At 47.6% G+C, this 27,922-nt stretch overlaps 1 protein-coding gene and 1 long non-coding RNA gene across 7 annotated transcripts in view; one reads left to right on the top strand and one right to left on the bottom strand.

The window, feature by feature from the left end:
• Positions 1 to 27,922, bottom strand: part of ZFHX3 (zinc finger homeobox 3) — a 250,541-nt gene that overhangs the window by 133,708 nt on the left and 88,911 nt on the right. For 4 of the 6 annotated variants that reach the window (XR_013552520.1, XM_060650277.2, XM_060650280.2 and 1 more), the window contains exons 2-3: positions 24,941 to 27,699; positions 19,528 to 20,024 (exon numbers count right to left, since the gene is read on the bottom strand). Coding sequence is in view for 5 of the 6 variants with exons in the window: in XM_060650277.2 (XP_060506260.2) it covers positions 19,528 to 20,024; positions 24,941 to 27,653 (3,210 nt within the window). In the remaining variant the exon portion in view is untranslated. The remainder of the gene's footprint in view (positions 1 to 19,527; positions 20,025 to 24,940; positions 27,700 to 27,922) is intronic. The other 2 variants (XM_060650282.2, XM_060650283.2) reach the window with 1 other exon arrangement.
• On the top strand, positions 873 to 26,825 carry LOC144614631 (uncharacterized). Its single transcript, XR_013552523.2, has 3 exons — positions 873 to 1,116; positions 11,814 to 11,920; positions 26,736 to 26,825. It is a non-coding gene; the product is annotated as an uncharacterized LOC144614631 (long non-coding RNA).

The following is a 27,922-nucleotide window of genomic DNA, read 5'->3' as shown; positions in this document are numbered from 1 at the left end:
AGTCTGTACAGTGCTAAATATAACAAAGGTTTTGATTATATGGACACAGTCAATGACAGAATCACTCCCTTCATCTGAATGTGTCAAAAATGCAAAAGACTTGCGTACAATGGTTGTAAAAATTTGCCCAAGGACTCGTAATTGTAGGACGTAATGATGTCCCAGATCCTGGACACGAGAATATCGTATTTGGTAGTGATAATTACCACATATGAGAAATGAGTGTTTCTATGCAAAGCTTTCGTTTTGCATTTTCTCATTTGTGTTCCAATTTGCAACTTTAGCATGTTATGGCCATCGATTTGCATTTCATTACATAGGTGTTTCCAAACATAAGCCGTGGACACGATGCCTACACACCCCTTGACATCGGCATGAAACTTACACTGCCAAAACTCAGTCATCATAGTGGCCATTAAATTCACCATTCAAAATAAATAAATAAATAAATAAATAAATAAATAAATAAATAAATTCACCATTCAAATGACAAAGAGCTGCTCTGTTTCTCAAGAATACTTTCCAGATCCGCTCATGCTGATCTAATCATTAGGCAGGCAATGAACTTGGTGAGATTTTTCTGTTGCACATACTTTGCACATCATTTCAGATGTTAAAGATTGTTTCACATTAAGTTTTGCTTCCCTCAAATCAAAGAGGGAGGCGTCTCCTCCCACTTACTGACTCACAGCTGTAATCAGAGATCCCAGGTTTTGCCATTTATTTCATTAAACTCTCCCCCGCCCCATCCCCAAAAAAACAGCCCTCAAAAGAGGTGGGGCAGGGAGGAAAACATCCAGAACTTGAGTAGCCAAGGAGATGAACTTGAAATGTACAAATAAGGGAAGAGGAGCCATGCACGGTTTAAAAAAACAAAAGTTTCAGCTGAAGAAAAATTGTGGAATATTCTAAATTAATGGGTAACAAAGGATTGCCATGGAAACAGTTTTGCATACTTGACTGAAGGTGTTTGCTACTGTGAATGGAGACTAGGATGGTACCCGCCACAAGCAGGGACACAGACGTAAACACTGAAGGAAGACTCCTAAGGCAATGTTAAGTCATCCGAGTCTCCAACACTGTGGTTTTCAGCATAAATGAACTCACTTAGGCCAGGTGGGTATGGCTAGTTTTGCAGCGCTAGTTAAAGCTTCACTCGGGTTCAGAGGCTGCTCCCCCTTTACGATATTCTGTGGTATTGCCAAGGTGACCAAACATAAACAGACACAAAAACAGAACACCAAGAGACACCGAAGCCAAATGTACTCTAGGCTAACTTGAACATAGCCTTCACTTTTCCACCTTTGCCCTCCATGTTGTGCATTTGGATTATAATTTCTTTTGGGGGGGGGGCAGTGAATATACATTAGCTTTTATCAGAAATATATACTTATTTCTGAAATATAAGAGAAAAAAAAAGAAAGTTCTCTGAGTGTGCTGTGTACTCTGAACCAATTTCCAAGCTTAAATTCTTACTTGCATCTAATTTTGGTCACACAAGGGGAATATGGGTGTGCTGCTGGCTTGCAGGGAAGTCCTATTAAAAAAAATTGGGGACCTTGGCTGGCTCAGTTGGTTGAGCATCTGACTCTTGATTTTGGCTCAGGTCATGATCCCAGGGTCATGAGATTGAGCCCCACATCAGGCTCCACACTGAGTGTGGAGCTTGGTTAAGATATTCATTCTCTCTCTCTCTCTCTCTCTCTCTCTCTCTCTTTCTCTGCCCCTTCCCCCACTTGCACATTCTCTCTCTCTAAAATAAAAAATAAGATAAAATAAGATCAGATAAAATAAAAAAAATTTTAAATCAAACAGTAAAGTCCCCCAGATTAGGCAGGGCAATTATTATAAAATTATGTCAGTAAAAGTAACTTCACTGCTCAGTCTTCTCACAACTGAAGATCTTGTAAGTACTTCTCAGAGAAGGGATCAGAGAACTGTAGCAGAAATAAAGCTGGACAGGGGTTACTTTCTAGTTTTCCCAAGTACCTCACTAGACTACTTCTGGCTCCACTACTTAGGAGAAGAGACAGAAGTATTCCCTAAAAACAAGGACAAGGACCACAAAGGCCTGTGAACATACTTGGGGCTTGAAGACAACTCCGTGATCTCTCTAAGCCCCCCATTCTTGAGATCAGACCATGAATGACTGGCCAAGATTAATTACTGGCCCAAATCATTTCCCTACACACTGGTCACTCTTCTCTCAAAGGTAATTCTTTCTTCCTCCTCCAAACCAAAAAACAAAAAAAAAAAAGACACACACTAGCCTTGCTGTCCTCTAAATCCAAAGTGTGTCAAGTTCAAAGTTAATGAAAGACAAATAATAAAGTAACTTCAATTATGTGGTCTGCATAAGAGTGGAAAACCTGATGCCGAAAAATAGTATTCATAAAGACTAACACATTGTTTTGCACCATACACTGACTACACTGTAGACACACATCGCATGTATTATCTCATTTAACTCACTCAACAGTCCTATCAGGCATGTTGTTTTACTAGCTCATTTTACAGTGAAGGGCGCACAGGGAATAAGCTTTGTGTCCAAAGGCACACAGCTGTGAAAGATAGGCTGGAATGCACACCCAGGCAGCCTGACACCAGAGTGACTTTCTCTCTTTAAAACTCCCAAGCACTGGGGATACCTGGGTGGCTCAGTTGGTGAAGCATCTGACTCTTGATTTTGGCTCAGGTCATGAGATCAAGCCCCGCACTGGGGCTTAAAATATTCTTTCTTTTTTTCTTTCTTTCTCTCTTTCTGCTTTTCTTTTCTTTTCTTTCATTCTTTCATTCTCTCTCTCTCTCTCTCTCTCATTTTCTCTCTCTCTCTTTCTGCCCCCCTTCCCAGCTCGTGAGCGGTCTCTAAAATAAACTCAAAAAATTGCCTGGGTTTTCCTTCACACATTCGGGCATCTTATCTTGAAGCTTTCTAATGCTTGTCATCTGGTGGGCATCTCAAATTTCTGGAATGACCAAGAGCCTCCTGGACTCCCCCCGCCCCACCCCACCCTACCACCCCTGCTCTTCTTGCCCTGGTCTGAGGGCTCTCAATTGGGCATGCTCCTGCCTCCAATGAAATGCATGCCCTTGTCTGGAAAAAAAAAAAAATGGAAATAACTCACCTGAGCCTGGTCTTCAGAGACACGACAAAACATCAATGTTATTCTTTCCAGAGCATGGGAAGGCAAAGAGGAAGAGGGTGGGGTGGAGAAGAGAACTCCTGATGAACACAAAGCTTCTACATGGTCAAGTTCACAGCAAAAGAAGACCTAACCATTTTAGTATGTTACCCCCATACTGTATTAGGAAGACTTTCAGTTACAGAGAAGAGTTGGAAAAAATCATTTAGTAGACCTCTATATATCCACCACCCAGATGCTAAAACTAATATTCTGCTGTATATCTATCCATTCTTTTATCCATCTATCAATGCAGCTTACCTTTTTATGGTATTTCAAAGTAAACTACAGACATCAGTACATATCACAGCCCTAAATACTTCAACATATTTAGCATTAACTATAGTTCAGTATTTGTTTATGGGGTATTTTTTTTAGTATTTCTACTATTTCAACAGATCATTTGAGCAGAACGCCTTCCTAGCAGCATGCGAAAAGGTCCCAATTCCTGTGAGTTATTAGTCTGAAATGTTTAGCCCATAGCTGACTTTCTTTGAGAAGGTACCGTAACCAGAAGTGCAAGAAAGGAAACTCTGGTTACTCCAATCAGTTTAGCAACATGGTCTCAGGCTTGATACGGAGAAAAGAATCTACCTTTATCCTCTGTCCATCTATGAAAGCTCTCCCTCTTCAAATCTTACCCAAGTCCAGCGTCCCTCTCTTTCAGGAGGTCATTTCTGAGCGAACCAAGTGGATGGGATTTCTCCCTCCCCCTACCTCCCTCCACACTTGGATAACTCTCGTGTGTACATTTCACTGCTCCTGCTGAATGATCAACTCCTGTTTGTATCTTACCCAGCAATGTTTTCTAAATTGCGGGTGGTGATCCATGGGTGCAATGGTGTTAAGCCTAGGGCTGCACACTAGAAGCCCACAGTGAATGACATCAGAACCTCCATGGGCTGGGATGGGCCAGGCCTGCACGTGTGTTTTTAAAGCTCCCTGGGTTGAGAGTCACTGCCTCAGTGGATCTCGAAATCAATGCAGTGAGTAGAACCTTTATGTAAATGAAACAACAGAACAAAATAGGAAGTATCCATATGCAGCACATGTAAGAAGGATAAAATTGAACTCTAAAAATTTGTTTCAATAATATAGACAAAATCTCTCTCTGTGTATAGTGAGCTGAGTCATCAATGTAAAATGTCTCTCTTTTGGAATCACAGTCAGCCAAGTTTACAAAGCTTAGGACCACAGCCCCGAAGAAGGTGATACACAGTCCTGCTCACAGAAGGTGGTCAAAAGTGTGTGGCTTCAACACGGGGCGGGTGGGAGGAGAGAAGCGAGAAGGGGACTGGAGTTCCTCTCTTACTGGGAATATATTCTGCCACCAGGCTCGTGGTTCTCTTGGGGACAACCAGATCTGGGACTAATTAGCATCATTTAGACACGGACATTTGCCCAGGGAGAGGGGGAGTAAACAGAGCAGAGAAGATTCTAAAGAAACCAGAGTAGGCTTTTCAGGGCTGAACCTAGTCTTTACATTTCTATGTTCAAGATGCCATCTTTGGGTATTAACTCTTCCACTGACACTTACATTCTATCCAACATCTTCAAGACACTGGGAAACACACAAAGTTGGATGGGAATAAATGGATCCTGATGTTGAGAGTCTTATAACTGATTCGAGGAGAAAGACTACTACAAAAATGGACCATAATATGAAGTAGAAGGGGCAAAGCACCATTAATTTTTCTACCAGGGCATGAATCTCTAGGACTGTTGAGTAGAAAGAGCTGTGATTTCGGACTGGCAGAATTCTGGGATCCTGGGCCAAAGCCAGCTGCATGTGGGAATTTTCAAAATACCTGGACGTGAGCCGCACCAGAACTGTTTCTCAGTGGGTCAATACAGGAGTGTAACTGCACAGAGCTACATGACACAGCTATGGACAGCTTTGAAAAACACTCAGTTCACTCCAACATATGCTTTTGGAATCTCAACTGTAATAGCCAAGTGTTCAGACAGGGCTGTTTTACCGCATCCTGGAGTCAGAGAGAAACCACGGGCACATTCTGTTAGTACTTCTGTCACTCCAGTGAACGTTTATTGGGCTGGTGTCAGACACTGTTCTAAACACTAAGGATACAGCCATTAAGAAGACAACCAAGGTCCTTGATCTTCTGGGAGACAAATATATCAACAAGCAAGAAAAGTAGGTAGTAACTGTCAATGCAGACAAGTAAACTCGGATAAAGTGAAGACATGGTGACTTGAGAGTAGGTGGGCAGGGAAAGCCTCTCAGAGAACCAGACATTTAAAGAGAGCTGGTCAGGAAAGCACATTCTGGGCAGTGCAACAGCAGGTGCAAAGGCCCGGTGGCAGGCACAAGCATGGCATACTGCATGTAGAGAAAGGAGGCCAGTGTGGCTCAAGTGTAGTGGGCAGAGGGAAGGGTGGTACAAGACGAAGCTGGCACGGTGCATGGAGTGCACATCGCAAAGGAGTTTGTAAGCCAGAGCAATGAGTTTGGCTTTTATTTTATGCAGGATGGAGGGCCGCTGTCGGGTCAGAGCAGAGGAGTGTTATGATCTGGTTTTCCTCTTCATAAAATCACTATGTGTACAGTGAGTTACAAGGGGCAAAAGTAGAAGCAGGGAGGGAACTGACACAGTGAGAAGCAATGGGGTGGGCGGTGTCTGAAGGCAGAGTCAGTAGGACTTACTGATGGTCTGGCTACTGGGGAGTGAAAGAAAGAGTGGTCCACAAACAATTTCTGGCTTATTGGCCTGAGTTAATGGTAGACTGGCAGGGGCCCTTGCCAAAATGGGGGAGCCTAGAGGAGAAAGGTGTTGGGGGTCACAGTCATCAAGACTTCTCTCTAGACCATGCTTAGTCTGAGGAGTCGATTATCAGACATTCGAATGGAAATATCTTGTAGGGAGGTAGATAAAGGGAGAGCTCAGGGCTCGAGATCTAAATTCAAGTGTCACCAGAAGGTGACAGTTTAAAAGCAATGGATTAAACAAGGCACTCAGGAGGAGTCACATGTAGGAAAAAGGAGGGCACCTGGGCCAAGCCCTGGAAACCAGTATTTACATTCACAAGAGAAAAGAAACCAGCAAGGAGGCCAAGAAGGGCCAGAGAAGGGCCTAGACGAACCATGAGCCTGGTGTCACACAAGCAAGGGGGAGGAGGAGGAAGAGAAAGCGTGGCAGAGGCTGCTGAACTGTCACATGGGGTTCAAACAGGGCCAACGGATGTGGCAACATGGGAGCCACCGGTGATGCGTCACAGCAGTGGTGAAATATGTCACTTCCAGATCCAGCAACTAGGAAGGGACACTGAATCCACTCATGGAGCAGGCATGATTGAGGGCAAGAGGTTGTTAGCAAAGAGACTCAGTCAACATGGCCTTGGGCAGGTACCACCACCCCCACAGGGAACCAGTCCACTTCTGTTAGCACAGAGTGCCGGCTTGAGCTCCACGGCCACCGGCGACACCCCACAGCCTCCCCCAGGCCCCCTGCATCCTTCCAACCTGTCTGTCCCTTTCCTAATGCTGTAGGGAGTGGGTATGAAAACACCATCTCCCTCCTGCTTCCTGACACCCCTCCCTCCACTCCCGAGAACGCTTGATGTGTCCCACAACACAGGAGTTGTTCAATTTTGCTGACAAAATCATGGTTGCTCTACACTCTTATCAAAACTGCACCTTTCAAACACTCCTTTGCTACTTTTATTGCCAAAGAACTCGATTTCCGGCAGGCAAGGCAGTGAAGGAAATCTGCACCCTCTCCTGGGGTCTACCTGTCGAGATCCCCATGATGGTAGAGGCAGCTCATGTGCGGAAGAGCCTTCAAAATCTGTTGGGGAAACGGACTACCTACCACATGACACAGAGACCAGCCTGGTACCAAATGGTGTGACATGCTCTCAGGGCAGAGATACCACCTGTGGCTGCAGTAGCAGGAGAGAGCTTTCTGGAAAAGCAGGGCCGTGTCACTAACGCGTAAAGGCGGGGCAGGAAAGATACCAGTCCTTAAAGTCCAACAAATAACAAGACATCTTGCAATAGGCCAGGAGCCCATCTCGGCAATGCGGGGCGTGTACATCCACGTTACAAAGAAATGAGCACTTGCAATGACATCTGTTGGCTTAATTAGCTGTGTAATTAGTTTCCCCTCAGCGGAGCTGGGCTTTGTCACTGCTGAGACTTCTCCAGGTGAGATTTTATTCCAAATGCCACACTTCGAGAGGAATAAAGAACAGGCCAGGCAAAGAAGAAAAGCATGTGACGTGTTTGTGGGAAGCAGTGGGAAGGCAGAAGGAGCATCTGGGGAGCTTTTGGGGTCCTTTGGGTGCCAGAACGTCAGCGTGGAAAAGTCTGAATTTTGGATAAACTCAAAGCACCAAAGGCCCAGAGGTGCAAATTACCACGGCAGGATAATGGAGATGCACAGAGCGGGGCACGGACACATTACTGGACAAAGTTCAGACTTCTTATCCCTGGACAAACTGTTTGGTCTTCCTATACTGGCGGCTGTGGCCATCGCTACTAATGGGAACCCAGTTTGGGCAAAAATAATAATAACAACACCAACACCAACAATGGCCAGATCCTAATCTGAGAATCAGAAAGTGAACAAACACACAAGCAGATGCCTGCAGCTAATCACCCCTCACAGCACTTCCTAAACCACAGGTGGCTACAGTCAAACTCACTGACTAAAATCTAGGACACTGAGGAAATGGCAGTCCTCGGGACTCAAGCCTCCTGACTTGGCTGAATGGAGGAGCCTAGGAATGTTCCCCCAGTTCCTTCTATCTTTAATCATTTTCAAAAACAAGAAATGTGGTAGTAGAAGGTAATACAGAAACATGAAGGCACAGCAGAGGTGAGAAGCCGACACTGACCTTGGAGTTGGGGTGGGGGGTGCTCCAGAGCCGAGGGTGAGCGTTTGGGGTGGCCCTTTATATCCCCCACACATATGCACATAGTGCCCTAAATGTAGGAAAAACACGTGATGATGCTCAGAGAACCTTCCTGGCCCATGAGTCAATGGTTCGTAAAGAGACTGAGACATGAAGCATTCAGCTCACATGAGCCCTAGTTTAAAAATTCTTTTTTTAATGTTTACTTATTTTTGAGAAAGAGAGACAGAGACAAAGTGAGCCGGGGAGGGTCAGAAAGAAAGGGAGACACAGACTCCAAAGCAGGCTCCAGGCTCTGAGGTGTCAGCACAGAGCCCGACACGGGGCTCGAACTCACAGACTGTGAGATCATGACCTGAGCCAAAATCGGCTGCTTAACCGACTAAGCCACCCAGGCACCCCACATGAGACCTAGTTTAAATCAGCAATAGGAGTTCTAAAGCTCGACAGGATCATTCCAGTAGGACAGTCTCTGCTGGAAATAAAATCAGAGCCTTTCCTAGATCTTCAGGAGCACCAACAACTCATCTGCAGGACCTCTGTAGTGACATGAGCTCCCTCCACAGGCTTGAGAAGGGTTGAAGGGAACCAGGGGACAAACACAAAACCCCGACATTATCGTTCCCACTGTCCCAAAGACCCCTGTGGTGCATGTGCATAAAAGTCAAAGACAAACTAAGGGAAACCTCCGTGTGTGCATCACGGCCACGCCACCAACTACCAGCCTGGCGATGCCCGGGCTCCTCCAGCAGTGAAGGGCGACAGAATCCTGTTAGAAAAGCCCTGAGGTCATTCGAGACTCCATCCTCCTCAGGTGTCAAAGAAGACAGACAGCACCAGGCTGTGGTGGGTTATGACATCTTTCCAGCTTTGGGGCTGGAAGAAGATATAAAGGAAAGAGAATACCTTGGAAAAAAGTTCCAGCCCCACAAAGATAGAACTTGTCTGCCCCAACTTTTTGGAAGAATAATCTTCTAATTCAGAACCACACCCGCTATCTGCTCATCTCTCTGGACCACGTGAAGATTCTGAAGCAGGCAGCATGGACCACAAACAGAAGCCATCCCAGTGCACAGACACCGGGGGTGAACCACACTCCGGGCAGTGCTGCTCACAGAAGGTGCCCCACACAAAATGGGTTTTCACAAAACATGCTAAAGATTCATTAACCTGAATCTACACAAAATGCTACCAGAGCTCAGCACTAAACTGGCGTTCAATAAATGCTGACACAGAGGGAGAAATTCTCTTCCCATTTGTTTGTGCACTCTGGACAGGGGAATGCTGTCCTAAGTGCCGACATCTGAACCAGCAAGAGGAAAGCCCCTGAATATGACAGGTCCAGGGACGCCTCCCATCCCAGAAGCCCCGGTGCCTGTGCCCAGTCTTCGGCCTCCTTCCGAGGGGCAGGGAAACAAAGACTACCTGGTCAGCTCAGGAGTGGTCACAAGACCCAACAATCCTCAAGGAGGAGCCTGTCACCGGAGAGGGCAAGACTCAACAGGCACAGCGAGTGGATGGGAAAGTCCTTCCGCAAGTTCAACGCACAGACTGTCCTGGCAAACGAGACGAGGAATAAAACTATTGACCTAAGAGACTAGATATGCTTTGGAGGCCCTCATTCTGGGTCTGAGAACCTGCCCCGCTAATTAACAGGCGGCAAACCAAACACTATCAGTAGATAAACATTTCTAACCTTCTAACTAGTTTGCCTTTTATAGGATGAGGACGTGGGCCCTAGAGAAAGTTCCCTGATTATTCTTGATGATTAGTCCAAGTTCAAATCTACTTGAGAAAATTCCTATTAGCATCCTATTCAAGGTAAGCACTTAGGGTCTTCTGTGTACAACAGCCCACGCTCAAGGGCCGTGAATTTCTATCACCTCCATATAAAGATCAAGTGCAGAGGGAGGCCAGACCAGCGTGAGCAATAACACTCGAAGCATCTGGCATAGCTGTGGGAGGCTTAGCCGGGCACTCTGACGTCTGTCTGGCCACATGACATGAAAGCACTCCAGCAAAAGGAAATAATGAAAAAATTGTTGAAAAGCAAATTTTAACAAACAGCTCTGGAGAAAATTTCAGATTTCATTATAGGAAAAGCACTTTATTTAATGTAGAAAATGTGAAAATCTGATATGACAGTTTTCTATAAATAACAAAAATTGGAAATCATCATTAGAGGCATTTGTAATTTTCCTCTTTTGTTGGGAATGGCTTAAAAAAAAAAGAGGTTTACCAACAAGGAAGCCACTTCTCTCTCTCTCTTTATGCTCTGGTTGAGCCTGTTGGCAGAACACCCTAAGAGAATTTTTTTCTCCATCCAGAGGTAGGGTTGCCAGATAAAAGACAGGATGCCCAGTTAAATGTGAAGTCCAGGGGAGCCTGGGTGGCTCAGTCAGTTAAGCATCCAGCTTCAGCTCATGTCATGATCTCCTGGTTCATGAGTTCGAGCCCCACATCAGGCTCCACACTGACAGTGTGGGACCAGCTTGGGATTCATTCATATTCATTCATTCATTCATTCATTCATTCATTTCCCTCCCCCCCAAAATAAACATATAAAAAATGTGAATTTCAAGTAAGTATATGCAATTATATTTTATGGGACATACTTATGCTAAAACATTACTTGCTATTTGAAATTTACATGTAACTGGCGATTCCACATTTTTATTTGCTAAATCTGGTGACTTTATGTGGAGGCTTCCATTGGGGTTGCTTCAGTGCTCCCCAGGGTCACCATCCTAATGTCCCCCTGGTTGCAATAACCTCCACCACTTCTGTGAGCAACACATTCTCTGTCCAACGTTTTTACCTTTCACTCTATATACTGGTTACTTTTTAAAAAAAAACAGCTGGAAACCTAATTTAACTAAATATTAAAGTATGAAATGACTCAAGCGTTTTTCAGATTAACAGTCTTTCCCACCCTACACTCACATGACATCTGTAGTTTCAATATGTAGAGAACAGAATAAAGACCACGGTTCAGGCATATTATGTAATTACTTAAAAACTCTTGCCTGCTCCTGACAGCGTTCCTGACAATGCTTAATTGTTCCTTTACGATTTCCCTTTCAAAACAAAACAAACCACACCAAAACAAAACCAGAAACACCTGTTGGGACTAACCGTATTCAAATTTGCCCTTTTAGACCAGGTCTGCAGCAAGTTGAAGGGACTAGAAATGGGGTTCGCACCTTTGTCCCATTCTATGGCGCTGAGTTCCTGCCAGACTGGGCTTACCTATAGAACAATCGTACCGCATGGAATTGTGCTGGAATGTGGAGGCAATGGAATCTTTGCGGCAAAATCCTCCTCAGGGTTACAGAGCACCCCTAGGACACCAGATGGCATTCGCAGAAAGCATTCCCCAAGTCTGACTTCTTCCTCTAAGTGGCTGCAGGGGGCTGATGGTTTGAGATTTTCCTCTCATAAGATCTAGGGCTTTTGTCTTGAGGACTGAGGGCGGGCGGGTGGAGGCTTTCAAATATTTTGACAAAGTGGTAGTTACTAGATATCTGAAATTAGGCCTCCCTGCCCCTCCGGCTGAGCCAGCAAACCAGCACACCTTACACCTTTGGAATCCAAAAGGAGACTTATCACCACCAGTAGAGAACAGTTTATACTAGAAACATGTGGACAGAGCCACACTGTCTCCTCGTTATCTGAATAAGAACTTCAGAAAGGGGAACTTCTAGAAGTTTCAGTATTTGTTCTCTGTCTTTTTTTTTTTTTTTTTTTTTTTTAAAGACAACTGGTGAGACCCAGTCTCCATTAAGGAACAAAAAGAAACTCAGCTCCTCTCCCAAACCCTCGTCTCTTGTGGAGGCTCCTTCAACCTAGTGAATTTGACAAAGGTAATTAAACCAAGAAATTTCACACTGGGGAAAATTCGGGACAGAGACAGGAAAAGGTCTGAGGAAGAAACTTCATCCACAGGACTTTCCATGCCTTGAAAAGAGAACTGTCTCTCTCTGTTCCCTCTTCTCCTTCCACAATGCTTTCGACAAACACTACTCTGTGAATATGTTCCGACTGTAAGATTTAGAGAAATAGGGACGATAAAAATGGCCTTTCACATCAGCTAGGACAGGACGGTGATTGAAAAAACTGTTGGACGATCAACCGTCCACTTTGAAAGAAAATACAGTCCTAAATCACAATACAGAAAAACAGAGTCCCCCAGTGCCCCACACACAAAATACTTTCCTTACAGATTAAAAACTTAAATGGAAGGAAAAAGTATTGAAGAAAATATTGGTTAAGTAGTGCCAACCCGTTTGGGTTTGAACACTCACTCCAGCAACACTCACTAACTTTGACCCTTGTAACCTCCCTCTGGCTTGCTTTCCCCGCTTGAAAACAGGCTAATCCATAGACGATTAAATCAATTAATGTATGGAAAGCTAGTATGACAGTACCCGGCTTGTAATAAACGTTGTGTAGGTGTTATTACTTTTATACTTTCATAATATGTGAAAGAGAAAGTCTCCCTGGGAAAAGAGAAAAGCTAGAAACGTAAAGAAAAAGATGCACAGACTGGACATCATGCAAATGAAAATTTCCTACATGTTAAAATGCAAAGAGACTCAGTCAACATGGCCTTGGGCAGGTACCACCACCCCCACAGGGAACCAGTCCACTTCTGTTAGCACAGAGTGCCGGCTTGAGCTCCACGGCCACCGGCGACACCCCACATCTGTACCATAAACCAAGGTACAGAGGGACAAAGGACCAGGAGAAACTACTACAACATCCACAGCACAATCAGGACGTCAGTCCTGATAAACCAGGAGCTCTTGCCGATCAATCAGGAAAAGGAACGAACCAAGACAATCAAAGGGCAAAGGCTGTGAACAGGAAATCTGCCAAAGAAATACAAACGGCCAATAAACACATGAAAGAATGTTCGCCCTCTGTAATAATTAGAGAGACCCAGGCTGCAACAACTTTGCCAATCTGAGGAAAACAGAATATCATGGCGGTCACTGCAGGGGCATCTGAGCATTACCTAACAGGGAGGGGTTAAAACTGTCACCTTCTGTCCGAAGAGGCAGGAAAAGGTATCTGTTGGCATTAATCGCATCCTGGAATCCAGCAATCCCACTTCCTGGGACAGCACAAGCATAGAGACATAGATGCACACACCTATTCCCTACCTCACTGTCTCTAATACCGAACCATGGCAGACAACCTGTCTGTACATCAGTAAGACTCTAATAAATAAACATTAAAAAATTTTTTAATTATTAAAAAACACTTAAAGACATTAGAAGATAATATACAGGTACAATACTGTACACACGCCCATTCCAATTTTGTAGAATGCTTGTTATACACAAAAGGAAGGAAATAAAAATACACTGTTGCACAGGAGGATTAGGTTGATAGTTATTTTCACTTGTACTTTCCTGAATTTTTCAAATTTTCCACAGTGAACATAGATTACTCATATTAATTATTTTACCATAAAAATAAGGAATCTACATTTTATCAGTAGCTTACACTGAGACAAACATGGAATGCTAGTCTAGTAAGAAATAATTCAGAATAATATTCTAAAAGGGTCTTATCAGCTCTTTACCATGCACAAAAAAATATTTAAAAAGGGAAAAATAAAGACAAAACAAAAATATTAATATCATTTAAAAAAAAGAAAGTGCTACAGTGAGTGTTATGGTTGTTCAATGGTAGCATGGACTTTTTAAAACTAGCCACGTCTAATAAGATCTCAGTTTTGTTAAGGCAAAAGGCAAAAGAGAAGACTGACCTCACCTTATTGACCTGAGGGTGTGTATAATACTATAACCACAGGGATCCAGGCAAAGTTTGTGCATAAAGCCAGCCAATCAGCTGAATGAATGTTTTGAACGAAATAACACTCATGGGGGTGGGGGGGTGGATTCAGATCAAGGTGGGTGGGACAGTTCTGACCGGAAGGGAGGGCAAGGAACCTGTGCAGAGAGATGTCTACCATTCACAACGCACACACTGGCAATATACTTGCCATGAATGTTCCTCCATCATACACTGCCCACAATTACTACGGCAGTGAAGGATTAACTATGTCATCGCATAAACACTCCCTCCTAAAAAGATGTGGCCTTTCAATCTTCCTAGAGTCTCCTTTAAGTTACTCGTGGTCACAAATTTTACCAGAGCCAACCCGGGCTCTGCAGGAATGACCACGGGGCCCACATGTAGTCTCCCGGCCCTGCTCCAGGAGGCCCACATCTGTGAGCCCAACAGTCAAGTGAGGGAAATGAACTTCAAATGCCCTGCTGCTCTAGGAGACAGAGGGCATGGAAAACTAAATGGGCTAAAATTTGCCCTAACATCTGGCTTTTCACACCTTCTGAATCAACCACAGGAAACAAAAACATTCCCCTCCTTTCATTTTTGCATGAAGGCACCAAGGTATGGAAAGAAGAAGGCAAAAGAATGCCCATAACAAAAAAAAAAAGAAGTCAACCTAATGAGAAAACAAGGTTTGAGGACACTAGTTCCAGAGTGACGATGTAAAGCAGATGACACTAGACCAAGTGCTTCAGACATGGTAGCCGCACCAGGGAGGAGAGGACAGGGAGGGAGGCAGGGCTCACCAGAGGATCCACGCTATCTGCTTTCCAAGCAAGACAAAGGCTACCAGTCTTTGAAGCATGAAGCATGCAGCATGCAGCTGTCTTCCTAAGACAGTCTGTCCCCCAAGTGTACCCATAAAGGAGCACGAAGAATGCAGACTGAAGAGGAAATCTTTGTCAGATTTGTTCTACGTCTTCTGATTTGTCCGACCACCCTGTGATGAATTTATGGCCCTGCTGGGAGACAGCCCCAGTGAGTTTATGAGTCTGGGGAAGAACTGAGAAGGTGGATTCTCAGAGTCTGACAGAGGGTTTCCTACTTCCTCCCACCACAAAGAATCCCAATAGGGTGGCAAGTGTTAAAGTCCACTATGTGGAGAATGTGGGTGTGTGTTTTCAGTCAACTGGTGCCATCCTTTACCTCTACTTTAAGCCAAGTAGAGCTGGTGTTTCACCGTCTGCCCCGTTGGCCCAAGGTAGCTCACATGGGGCCCAGACCCAACTCCATGGGAGACGACCTCCTCCTCTGTGTATAATTTAAGGTTAATATGAAACCATCAGGCTTGGTCTAATCAAAGGCACCTCAGCTGGGAACTCTGAGTAATAGAGTTACTATGGGGCGGGGGGGGGGGGGGGGGGGGGGGGAGGTGGCAGGAGGGGGCGGTTCTTAATCCATCTGCTAAAGTTGATGGATTTCCAGTCCAATGACTCTCAGGTGAAGAAAAATATCAAAAGAAAAAGCAGATCCTAACAGCTGACAAGTGTACACTGATCTCTATCTGTCCTCTCTGCACTCTCCTCCCTCAAGCAGAAGATGCCACAAATTTTAGGGAGCTCACTATGGATGCCACATAGCAGGGAAGTCCAGGTAAACACGTAAGGGCCCATACTAGCTGTGAACGCACACACGGTGGACTCAGGACCTATGCTAGCTTGGGGGGGAGCAGAGGGCAGGCATCTGTCAGTACCTGCCACTCCCTGTTTAAGGTAAGCAAAGGCACCCCGCATCTCTACAGCTCTACAGGTGGAAGGGGTGGGGGAGTGGCCAGGTCCCCAAAGACAAGAGTGATCCATTTATGAGGGAAAGCAGAAAGGGGCGGAATTCAAGTTCTGGAGCTCAAGCCCCGATGAGAGACAAGTACCTTTCCCACCCACAACACGCTTCCATTCTGGCTCAGATGAATCGCTACAGACAGAAACCAAGGACCCAGCCTCTAAGCTGGACTGGGGCTGCTGGCCCTTCCCACCGGGTGGATCAACCACAGTGCCCCATCACGGCAGGTGTGAGCATATGGGCGGAGGACCTCTAGGGGCTAGACCAGAGCCCACAACTCTTTAAGACACACACAAAAAACCACTGAAGGAATTCAGTCCTAAGTGTTTCACTAAGTGACCTGGAGGCCCAGAGAAAGGGAAGAGCCTTATCTGATGCCCGGGGCTCTCTAGCTCACCCCCCACCCAAAACTCCCCTCCACTCCTAGGAGGTAGGGAGGAAGAATTCACCGAACGTTAATCTCCATTGAAAAACTGCTCTCACACAATCACAACTGGACAATCCCATGCAAGCAAGGGTGATAATATCAGCAGGGTTTTTTGTTTGTTTCTGCCCTTCTCTAGGTAGGTGGGGTTGGGGTAGTGGATTAAGAAACCCTCTCTCAGTCCAGATTGGAAATCCTCTCACGCTTTCAGACAGCTCAGTGTTAATACAGCAACGTATGTCCCAGCACTTATGACACCAAGAGAAGGGACCCTGGACCGGTGTGAGGTCAAACGACAAACCAGAAAGCTACGCCTCTGCTTGCATCTCCTGAGATGGCTGTTCTAGCTCCTCCAACATGAAAAAGGAAGAGGAGGGAATAAAGACCTCAGTTGAAAGAGAGGGTTGAGAGACCCATTAGGAAGTCCAGTACACCATGGCTGCTCGAGCAGGTGCAGCACAAAGCAAGTTGGGACTTTTCCTGACCAAATGATGTCTAATTTGCCAAGGCACGGGGATGGGGCAGGGTGGGGGCCAGGACAGGTTGGGGGGCAGGGTGGGAAGTGAGGATGGGGTGAGTAAAGAGGGCTGTGTGTGAGAAGCCTGGTGCCCTCCCCAGGTCAGCAGCATCTGGAGCTGTTTCTCTAGCGGACAGTAAAGAACTCGATTACATCCAGTTAACTGTGCTCTAAACTGATTATGCATGTGCTGGGCTAATGGATTACATTAGCAAGAGGAAAAATCACATGCAATCAATCTCCATTTACTACAGGCCACACCAGGGCCTAGAGAAAAACTGACTCTCAACCACCTCCAGGCCCCACCCCAAATCTGTGGACTCGTGACACCCTACGACAGTGAGCCCCCTCAGCGGCAAAGCAAGTCTGTCTTAATCACACCGCAGGACAGAAAGGCTTGGCGCACGCGTTGGAAGAAGCCCATCTCCGTGTCACTCAGGGGTGGGTGAGAGAGCTCCCCGCCCCCACAGCAGAGCCACAGCAAGCAGAGGGACATTCATTACCCAAGGACTAATGAGACCAGACTCATGACCTACGGCTCCTGACACACAGAATTCTGCTCTGAATGTGGGGAACGTTCACCCCCGGGGTTGTGTCAGCCAAGTGTACTGTTTGGAGACTTCTTTAGACACTGGTTCCCCAGTTCTATCCCACACCCCAACATCTGTGGCCCACCTGCACTGCCTTTTTTGACGAGGAGTCTTCTCCATCTTTTAAATTCAAAAGAGAGACAGAGAGAGAGAAAATAAGGCCAAGGAGGATGAGTGTCCACAGTTCAGCAAAACACAAACGGAAACACACAAATGGCTCCCTTACATCCATCCAGGAAACTACCTCAACCTGACTTGCTAAGTGTGATGCGTGAAGGTGTCCTGGGGACCAAAAAAAGGTATAATCTCAGAGAATCCTCCGGGCTCCAGGCCCCTCAGAAGCAAAGTCAAGGGCGTGATATACTCTTACTGGAGAATGTAGTGTGGAAAGTTCATCACCACCATGTAGGTTTTATAATGAATCTAAAGGGCCTTTCCCCCCTCAGATGGAAGAGGACAGTTGCTTGCCAACTCTAAACAGCCTTCGTCAAAGTGGTAGACAGTCTTCCATGACCATGGGGAGTGCTCCAAACTAATTTTTCTCAGTCGGGTCCTTTGGAAATAGTTTTCCTATGGGTTTCCCGTCAGGTTTTCTTGACCACAATCAGTACCGCGCTACAGCCACGCGAGACCTCTAACTTAAAGTGACTGCCAGGAGCCTCTTCTGTTAATGGTGACATAAAACTAAGCCATCCAGTGAGGTTCTTGCTGACTTATAACACAAGGGGGTCAGCTGCTTGGCGTCCAGACCTTCCCCACTGCACCACGCCAGCCCGTCTGTGCCGGAGTCGGCAGGCGATTCTAGAACCCTCTATTTCTACTGCCTCACTTCTGCTTTCTCTTCCTTTCCCTAAAATGGTTTCTCACCCACTCTACCCAGGACTCTTGCCAAGCTGAAAACGAGCAATTGTAAAATGAATTACAGTTATCAATCTCGACAGAGACGGACATGGGGAAAGGACCTGAGGTCTTCCTTATTTGAAGTCTCCCTTTAAAATCGCCAGGAGTAGAAAGGGGATTAAAACTAGCTCAGGGTCAAAAGAAGTGCTCCCTGGCCCCGAAGAAGATGTGGGAAATGGCATGAAAGGAAAGAGGGGAGGCTGATAATAAAAGGGAGGAAAATGCAAAGAGAGAGTGAGGGTGTGGAAGGTATGTGGGAGGAGGCTGGGCAGATTTATGGCGATTTGTACCTGATTGTTCATACTAAAGCCATTATGGGATGATTAGAGAAAAAGGTGAGGCTTTAAGTCCAGTGAAAATCAATAGAAACGTCTGGAGCAATTCTGCCTCGCAAGTGAAAGGACTATTTACAGTATCTGAGCACCTCCTCCTCACCGTTACCGTTACAGTCTATGGATTGAGAGAAAGACTGGAGGGGGTGGGAGGAAGGAAGGGGAGGGAGGGAGGGAGGGAGAAAGGAAGGAAGGAAGGGAAGAAGGGAGGGAGGGAGGAAGGAAAGAAAGGAGGGAGTGAAGGAGAGGAGGGGCCAGGAGGGGAGGGGAGAGGAGGGGAAGGGAGGGGAGGGGAGACAGAGGGAGAGGAAGAGGATGGAAGAAGCCCAGGGGGGAAAAGGGGAAATGCAAACATGAGATAGAGAAAGGAGCACAGAACAAAGAACAGAGGAGCCCCCTTAACTGATCCCAATTTTCCCAATAGTACGTGCCACCTTCTAGTCAACTATGCACTGTATTTATCACCCACCTCCCTGCAAAAGAATGGAAGCGCCATGAGGGCAGGAATTTTTTTTGTCTGTTTTGTGCATGGAGGTGGGCATGTGTCCAGAACAGCACCTGCTATACAGTAGGTGCTCAATACGTACCTAATGAATGGATGAATGAACGAATGGATGAAGGAATGAACCAAGGCACAAACGAACTAAGTCCTCCAGAGGCATTTAGGAGAGAAGAGATTAAGGGGCGCGGGGTGGGGACGAGATGGAAAGGGAGAACATGAAGCATGTATGAGAAAGGGACAATACAGGAGCACGAGGGTACACAAAAGCCACAACTAACAACTCAAGGGGGAAAAAGCCAACTGTAAAGACACTGTCGATGGGGAAGTATCGGGCTGCTGTCAACGGAACCCGCCCTCCGAAACGGGCGCCTCTCAAAAACAACCTTCAGGTGGCAGAAGCTGCCACCGCACTGCAGCTTCACCAGGAAGCGGATGCCAACACCCCTTCCAACACCAGGTTACCATCCAGCCACCAGCCCCGCCGCGACACAGCCCGTCCCCTGTCCCCAGCACCCAGCACCCAGGGATCCGAGGCATGCCTTCCAGAAGCAGCCCGGGGCTCACCTTGTACAGCTTCAGGCTGGCCTCGTGTCTGGAGTTGACCGTGTGCAGCCGCAGCTTCTCCAGGCTGTTGGTGTAGTAGTCACACGCGTTGCACTTGAGATGGACAGGGTTGCCGATGGCCACACACTTGAGCCGCCACTCATTGGCTTTGCCACCCTCCTTGATGTGGGCCACCAGCTGGTACTTCTGCACATGTTTGTCGGTCTTACAGTGCAGCTGGAAGTTGGCCTTGAGCTGGGTGTTGTAGCGGCAGAGTTTGCACTGGTACGAGTCCCCCATCACGGCCTTCCACTCGTCCTCTGGGAGGCTGCGCTCCACGTTCATGTGCAGCCCCAGCATGTCCAGGTTGTCCGTGGTGAACTTGTTGCACACGGCACACTGGAAGAGCTTCAGAGATGGGTCGTTGGTCTGGATGAAGCTCTCGCCCAGGTTCATCAGCTCCTCCGACACCAGTTGCCCGCCCCCGAGGCGCATGTCTAGGGGGATCTCACCGCCCACTGTGGGGAAGGAGAGGGGAAGAGAATCAGCGGCCGGGCTCACAGATGCAGCTGAGGCACCCCCCAGCCTCCCTGACCCTCAGCCTAGGTTCCAGGAGAAAAAAGATCCCATTTCAAGTGTTGCAAGGTGCTACGACCTGGAAACACCACCCTCCTCCCCAAAAAATCAACTTTATGCGTCTTTATGTGTTCAGATCTTTTCCTGTGGACTTTCTGAAATTTGTAAAAGGTTTCATGTTTTTTGCCCCACTTTGGAAAAGAATACCTAGAAGCACAGTCTCTTGAATATTTCAGTTCGGCCCCTCACTCTAATCCAAGAAAAGATGGGAATAAGCATCATTCACTAGACATAACAGAATCTGAAACTCCAGACCCCTCAAAGTTGGAAATGAGTTACAGCTGTAATCTAAGATATGAAGCCTTCAAGGTAAATGAGAATCGGGCCCAGAATTTATCTAAAGCAGCACTGCCCAGCAGGACTTTCTACAATGATGGAAACATGTTGTACCTGCACGGTCTGGTGTGCTAGTCACTAACCACGTGTGGCTGGTGAACACTTGAAATACGGCAAAGTTGCAGCCAAGCGACTGAATTTTTTATTGTATTTCTTTTTAATTCATTTAATTTAGATAGCCACATGTGGCTAGTGGCTCCCGCAGTGGAGAGCGCAGCTCTAAATCTGAGATTTAGGGGACGGTCTCCCTATTCCTCATCACGCCCCGCGGGTCAATAGTCTACCTGCCTGTCAACGGTGCCAGCTCCTCCAACATGTCCCCAAGAATATAATCACTCCCCTTTTCTGAGCCCCCACGGTGCATGAAATGTTAGGTCTGCTATGGGCCATGTCACATTCTCCTTTGTCATCAACCACATGGAGAGCCACGTGCTGCCCAGTGTCCCCATCAGGGTACAGCCTCTTTAAGGCAGGGGTCCAGGCTTCTCCTGGCTGAACCTCTAGAGACCGCCCAGCCCCCTACACAGATGCTGTGCAGGACAAGGCTAAAGGGGAACCAGAATGTTACAGGTTCAGGAAGTGGATCCAGATGGGCAGTGAAATGCAAAGGTCAGCTCAGAGTCCCCCCAAAAGGGTCTGAGAAAGCTCTTCTCTGCCCTTCTCGCCCTATTGTTTTTCAGCTCTACAGTGCCCTGCACAAACTGGGGATGGGCTCTCACTCACCAGTGGTAAATTAATACTGCAAGCTCTTACTTATACCACAAAATAGGCTTGGAAACAGCAGCCTTCTCTGCATTACCTAGCAGCATAAAGTCCAGCAGAACGCTGAGCACTGGCTTCTATTTTTTGCCTCTCCCCCCAAACACACGCACACTTGAGCTATTATGTCTGCCCCTGCCCCTCCCCAACTGATACTCAGACTTGACCTTTTACATGTGGTTGGCCTGAGGTTTTGTTTTATTTTGTTTTGTTTTAATGACTGATTACAATCCAAGTTAGCGGCTAATCAAATAAAAGATTTTTTTTTAATGATTTTCTTATTTATGCTACATGAGGCACCTCTAGTGAGAAGATCAGTTACAAGGTTCTACCGAGCTGACTGGCTGCATATGAAGCCTGTGGACAATCTAGCAAGCCGCAGAAATCTTTTGCACGTGCATTCCAGAAGGCTCAGGAAGCTTTCTGCTTGTCTTCTCCCCTGCCATCTCCCCTGGTGAGAGGAGCCTTAACTAAGACATTCTTTTTAGGACGGGAGAGAAAAAGAGGAGGGGGGGGGGGAGCCTAAAAGCTCCATCCCTTAATGGGGACAAAGGCCAGGTAGCATCCATGAAACATACGCTGTGTTCAGTAAAAGCAGAAATTGCCCAGAGGGTAAGACAAGGAGCAAACATATATTTGTTTCTGATGCCAACCACCTGAAGCATCAAATCTTCTCCACTTTTTAAATTTAACCTCAGCACATCAATATTGCTCTAAAGAGAAATTCAGCTGTCACTTGCTGGATGCCTGAGTAAAAATGAGAAATCCTCACACACACAGAGGAAGTAAGTCCCTATTCCCATTCCAAGCTCTTGAAATGCAAATCGAAGACACAGAGAAGCAGTGAAACGAAGGCGACAGGAAAGCCAAAACTCCCTCCGAGAACTCTACCTTGGAGGAATGAACACAGGGCTCAGAATCCTACAAATCTGTAGAGCTAGAAGGAACTAATTCAGCCTCCAGGAAGTGGCAGAACCTCACCCATTTCTCAGGAAGTTAGGAAGAGAGCCCCTGTGAGTGAGAACTCAGCCGGTGTTTACTCCTGAAGCTACACCGGAGGTAACATCTCTGTGAGGGGGGGACCCCACCTCCCCACACGCACCCAAGTCTAATACTTAGAATTTACACCCTGGCACAAGAGCCCACCCATGAGCACATCGTCAGAGAGGCACGTGCATTAAAAGACACCTTCTAGACCCAAAGGCAGAAGCAGAGGACCTCGAAAACCTCATGCAGATGTCCTGTAGCTAGGCGGCTACCTGGAAAAGCAGATACCCCGCCAGCTGTTTCTCAGTGCTGTCCTAAACTTGATCATCAAAAGCGATGTCTGGAAGGATATTCAGATGGCTTCGAGTCTAATATCTTATCTACAAATGGCAGCAAAATCCAACCAGACCAGACCAAAGGATGCCAGCCCTCTCCTTAAAGCCCTCCAGAAAGAAAGCCTTCCCAGAAGCAGCATCTGTTTGGTATCACAAGAAAGAAGGCTCTGTCAAAAGAAGTATGAGAATAATAACTTCGTAAGCAGAAATGTATTTCACAAAAACATTTTTCCCCCTGCAGAGCCCAGGAATACCCAGTAACACCTACAGCCTGCTCACAAATGGCCTCAAGAAAGATCGGCAGAGTTGCATATAGGACTTAATGTTTTGGCTCTTTCACATCTGCATACACCCGCTTCTACCGAGGTCCTATGACTTACTCTACAGGACCTCTGGACACATGCTCTCATACCCACACCCACTCAGGCTTCCAGGATAAAGGATCTGGGACTCCAGCTCCATCTCAGTTGTTCTTGTGCACTAAGAGCACAGAAGGTTTCCAGAGACTTACATTGGCTGATAAGCAGTAACCCTGAAAATTCAAGGACCTTTGCTTGGCTGACCTGGGAAAAGCCCTTAGAAGGAAAAGCTCTATTCTCTTTAAGAAATAAAGTATGGATCTGCTATACATGTCCAGAACACAGGGATTTATTCTACCATTTCTTTTCCATCTGCCATATGCCCATAATGCATGATGCCCCGCAGACTCACAGACACTTGCGTAAAAGCAAAATATTTTTCTACCACTTAATTCAAGTCTTAGTCAGAATTACTGGTTTTCAAGGTAATTAAAAAGATCTCACTTTGACCCAGTATGAACCTATCCATTTTCTGTGTCTTCATTCTACCTACATTATATTTGATTTACTCCAAGATCTGCCTCCCCAAGATTTTAAATCTCCAGATGAGAAAACCTCAATTCCCATAGGCTTTAAAAAAAAAAAAAAAGGCTTACAGTATGATGCCATCCCTTGGTGTGCAAACCCTATGGTTCACTCTGGGGACAAATAAAATAATTGATTTCTGTGCATCCATTATTAACCAGTTGGTAAAACATCTTCAAATCGTTTGGTAATAAAGGATCCACAGGTCAATATTCCAAAACAGAAAATAAGATTAAAGTAGTAAGAATTCGCAGGAAAAACAAATTAAATGCTATGAAATATAACTCATCAGCAGCAATTAGCACTAAAACACCATACAAAGACGTGCCAACTGGGGAGGCTTGGCCCCTGGCATTAACTTAAACCATGTCAGATTAAAAGTAATCTGCTCACACTTTGTTGCTGAGAACAACTTATTCCTGTGTCAGTAAAGGAATACTGCTTAATCCAGGCCACCACCTTGGTCCACCCTGGTTAGCCGGGTCAGGGGACAGAGACCAGGCAGTGCCTGTCTGAGGCACAGGTGGTGGGAGCAGCAACAGCCCCCATCATACTGGTCCTTGTAAAAGTGATTTGTACATCTCTCGCTATAGAGGCTCTACCCTAAAAATGATTGTGATTCTTTTGATGCAAAGACCGATGACTTTTGGCATCCAAATCCTATCCTCTTGATCCGATTCTAGGTCAATTAAGCCAGTTGGTAAGACTTGCTGTCCGGACACGGCCAACTCACCTTCTCCAACATGGGTTGTTTTTTCACGGCCGACAAAGGCTCCATTAACCATCATCTAATGGATATTAGAATTCAGCTTTCTTTGATGTACAATTTTAGAATGTATTCATTTTTTGTCTAGCACACCACTCTTTATGGTGCCCTGGGGCAATTTAATTCCCAACTATACTTATCAGCGACAACTCATGCAAAACAAAAAAAAAAAGAACGCGTCTCTTTCATGGAGTTCCCCGCGAACACACCCGAGAACTCTGAGCACTTATCTGGATGGCTCCCTGCTCGGCACAGAACCCAGCATTCGGTTATCTGAATAAGGTACACTGTGATTTTGAGTCGCTCTTATGGAGAGGACTGTCCCTGTTTACAACTTGAATGGCAGTTTCCTGTAGATTACAGTAAATAACGGAACCCAGAAGTTTCAGATAATTGGGGCGATTTTTCAAATTGAGAAAGAGATGAAGAAAGAGAAGATGGGAAGAGAGAGGGAAGTTGACCGGAAGCCAAAAACTAGAGGAAACCCTTCAACTTTAATCCCAGCCTGTGCAGCCGGAGTATTACCACGTGTGGGTGCTGAATACATACGACCCCCCACAGGCACACAAGGGGTCCTTGAGAAAAACACCTGAAAGTCAGACACTCGAGGGTATACACCACCACTCTGGAGAAAATCAGCATCAGCCGAATCCAAAGGACCTCAGTCTATTCTCGGTTCTCCCCAGTTAAACTCAAGTCACCAGAACAAACAAACACGGAGTCAGCCTCACCTAGAGCAGGCGTCATGGCGGCCATGGGCCCAGTGGGATCCAGCTGGAATCCACTCATCATGAACTGGGCGTCCGAGGCAGTGTTGTCCATTTTCAGGTTGGGCAGGTTCATGTTCTGGGCCAGGTAGTATTGGTAAAGCTCGGCCTCGGCGGGCGAGGGCAGGCTGCCGAGGCCCAGGTGGCGGTTGTGTTGAATCTGGGACATGTTCTGCTGCAGCAGCATCATGTTATGCATGTGCTTCTCGCTGGTCATGTGGATGCGCAGGTTCCTGGCCACGTTGGTCTCGTAATCGCACACCTCGCACCGCCAGGTGGGTTTGGTTTTTGGTTTGGTGGGCGAGGGGGCCCCGCAGGAGCTGCCGATGTTGGCCGCCGCGGCCGCGGCCGCCGCCGCCGCCGCCGCCGCCCCGGCCGAGTGGCTGAACACCTGCTCCCCTCCTCCGTTCTGCAGGTTCTGCATGTTGTTGAGATGCTTGTCGGACTGCATATGAATACTGAGGTTGCCTTTGGTAGTTGTGGAGTAGTTACACACCTCACAGCGGAAAGGCTTGTAACCACACGTGTAGCTCTCACCTCGTGCCAACCGAGGGTGGGGCTGCCCGCTTTTACAGTAGACACAGGAGCCCCCCGGCTCCGGGTGCTTCTCCTTCATGTGAGCCTCCAGTGTCTGCTGGTACTTGTAGTGCCAGTTGCACTTGGGGCACTTAAGTGTCTTACATGAGTTACGAGAATGCATCATGGTCATGTGGCCGCCCAGCGAGCGGGAGGAGCCCAGGACCGTGTCGCATTTGGGGCACTCCACGCCGCTCCCCGAGGGGCATTCCCCAACCCCAAGCTCGCAGAGGGAGCCAGCGTGCTGGTGATGGGGGACAAAGCCCCCATCGTCGCCCTCTGTGCTTTCATTTGGTTCTGGTGCTGTGGCATTGTCTTTATTGGCACTTTCGTCAGCAAAGTCCAGCCTCCTGCCGCCCTCTGCCACATTGGCCCTGACGCCCTCACTGTTAAAGCTTAAACGATTCCTCCTGTTCGCACCATCAAAGACAACAAAGGAAGAAGCAGAATTAGAACTAGTAGAAGCTGTGCCCCTCGACAGGGTCTGGAGCACATTAGGCATTAAGGGGGAGTTAGAAATGCTTTGGTTTGAGAGAGCAAGGTCCTTTTTGCTGCTGCTACCTGCCACGGGCCCAGCCTCCTCGTGGGGCCTGTCCTCCAGTTCGTCGTCCAACTCGCTTGGAAAGAGTCCTTTGCAACCCTCGTCTTCCTCCTCCTCTTCTTCCTCCTCCTCTTCTTCCTCCTCCTCCTCTGCCTCTTCTTCCTCCTCTTCCTCCTCTGCCTCCTCCTCGGCTGGCTCTGCTTTCTCGGAGAAACAATCCGGATCGCCTACTTCTTGCTTCTCTCCTTCTGCTGCCCCAGAGTCCTTGCCCTCTGAGGATTTGGTAGGACTGGAGGCCAGAGGCCCCAGGGGGACTGAGGTAATGGGGGTCTTCAGGACCGAGCTGGTGAGCCCGCCAAGGTTCAAGAGGGTGCTGGGGGTCAAGATACCAGCCTGGGGCTGCTCGGGGCTGGCAGCAGAGCCGGCTGGGAGAGCCTCCTCCCCTTCCATCCGAATGCCACTAAATTTCCCATAAAAACTGTGTCCGGGGCCTATGAGGTTAGCCGTAGAAACTAAAGGGTGTTGAAAGTTTTTGTTTTTTGGTTCCAAAAAACTCACAAGGGGTTCCTTGTCTTTGCCAATCCCTTGGATGATAGCGGAGATGTTCTTATTGCTAAGAATTTTCCGCTCGTCTTCACTCAGGGTCATTCGATGGTCGTGCACCGCGTGGGTCACAAACGAACGGACGTACCCGAAGGAGAGTTTGCACAGGAAGCACATCAGGATGGGCTTCCTCTTGCCGTAGAGCACAAAGCCATCGAATTTGGACAGGTCCACGTTGTTGGGAACATCTTTGGATACGCAGGAGCTTTTGGCGGAGCCGTCGCTGTTCAGGTAATCCTTGTTGCTTTTGTGTCGCACGTCAAACACGCGGAAGCTGTGCAGGACGGGGCTGAGCCCCGTCAGGGCTGAGGTATTCGGGAAAGCCTGGTCTGGGCCCTCAAACCATTTCCCGAAGGATGAGGCTATGTGGAAAGTGTTGATGATCTGTGGGTAGACTGGTGCAGCACAAGAAGGGTCCCCTTGTTTGCCCCCCGCCCCGGGGAGAGAGTTCAGGAAGAGCGAGGGGGGGGGCCCGCTGCCGCTGCCACAGGCGCCCCCGCTTTGGGTCAGCTGGCTCAGGCTCTCGACAATGTAGGCCGAGCCGTCGGGCTGGTAGACTATCTCCCCAGCCAGGTTCTCCACATCACTCTCCTCGTCCCCCTCCTCACTGGTGTCGCTCCCGCTCTCCTCCCTCAGGGGCAGCGGGGGGCGCGCGCTGGGACAGTGGTGCTCCATGTAGGTCTGCAGGCTGGCGAAGGAGGCCGAGCACCCGTTGCAGCTGACCTCCTTGCCAGCGGGCTCGGCGGTGGGGCCGGCCGAGGCGGAGCTCTCCGCGAGGCGCTCATTGAAGGGGGCCCTCAGGCTGTCCAGGGGCCCGTGGTTCTCGCTTGTGGACTGCTCCATGCTACTGGGTTTGTCGGGGAGGTGGGTGCTGTTGAGTTCAGTCCATTGCTGGTGCTGAGGGATACCGCACCCATTGTCCTTCCCCGAGACGACGGGCGAGTCACAGCCTTCCATGGTAAGGCCTGCGTAGAGCTTTCATTGCACCCAGTACGGATCGGACCTGAAGAGCGGAGGCAAGGGGGGGAGAGGAGGGAGAGAGGGGGAAGAGAGAGAGAAAGGAAAGAGGTTAGGAGGGCCGAGGCTAGGTCCCGCACAGAGCACTCTAACAGGCTTCTGTCCACACCCACAACAGAGACCGCCAGGGCAGCAGGGACCCCGGCCATCTCCCCCACGTCGTCCAATGAACGCGCAGAGGGCGGGTGGGAGCCCGAGGCATGACGGCC

Source organism: Panthera onca, chromosome E2 (assembly GCF_046562875.1).
Source record: "Panthera onca isolate mPanOnc1 chromosome E2, mPanOnc1 haplotype 2, whole genome shotgun sequence".
In the NCBI taxonomy this organism is placed as follows: Eukaryota; Metazoa; Chordata; class Mammalia; order Carnivora; family Felidae; genus Panthera; species Panthera onca.
The sequence above is the reverse complement of the archived record's forward strand: the minus strand, read 5'-3'. Positions and strand labels throughout refer to the sequence as shown.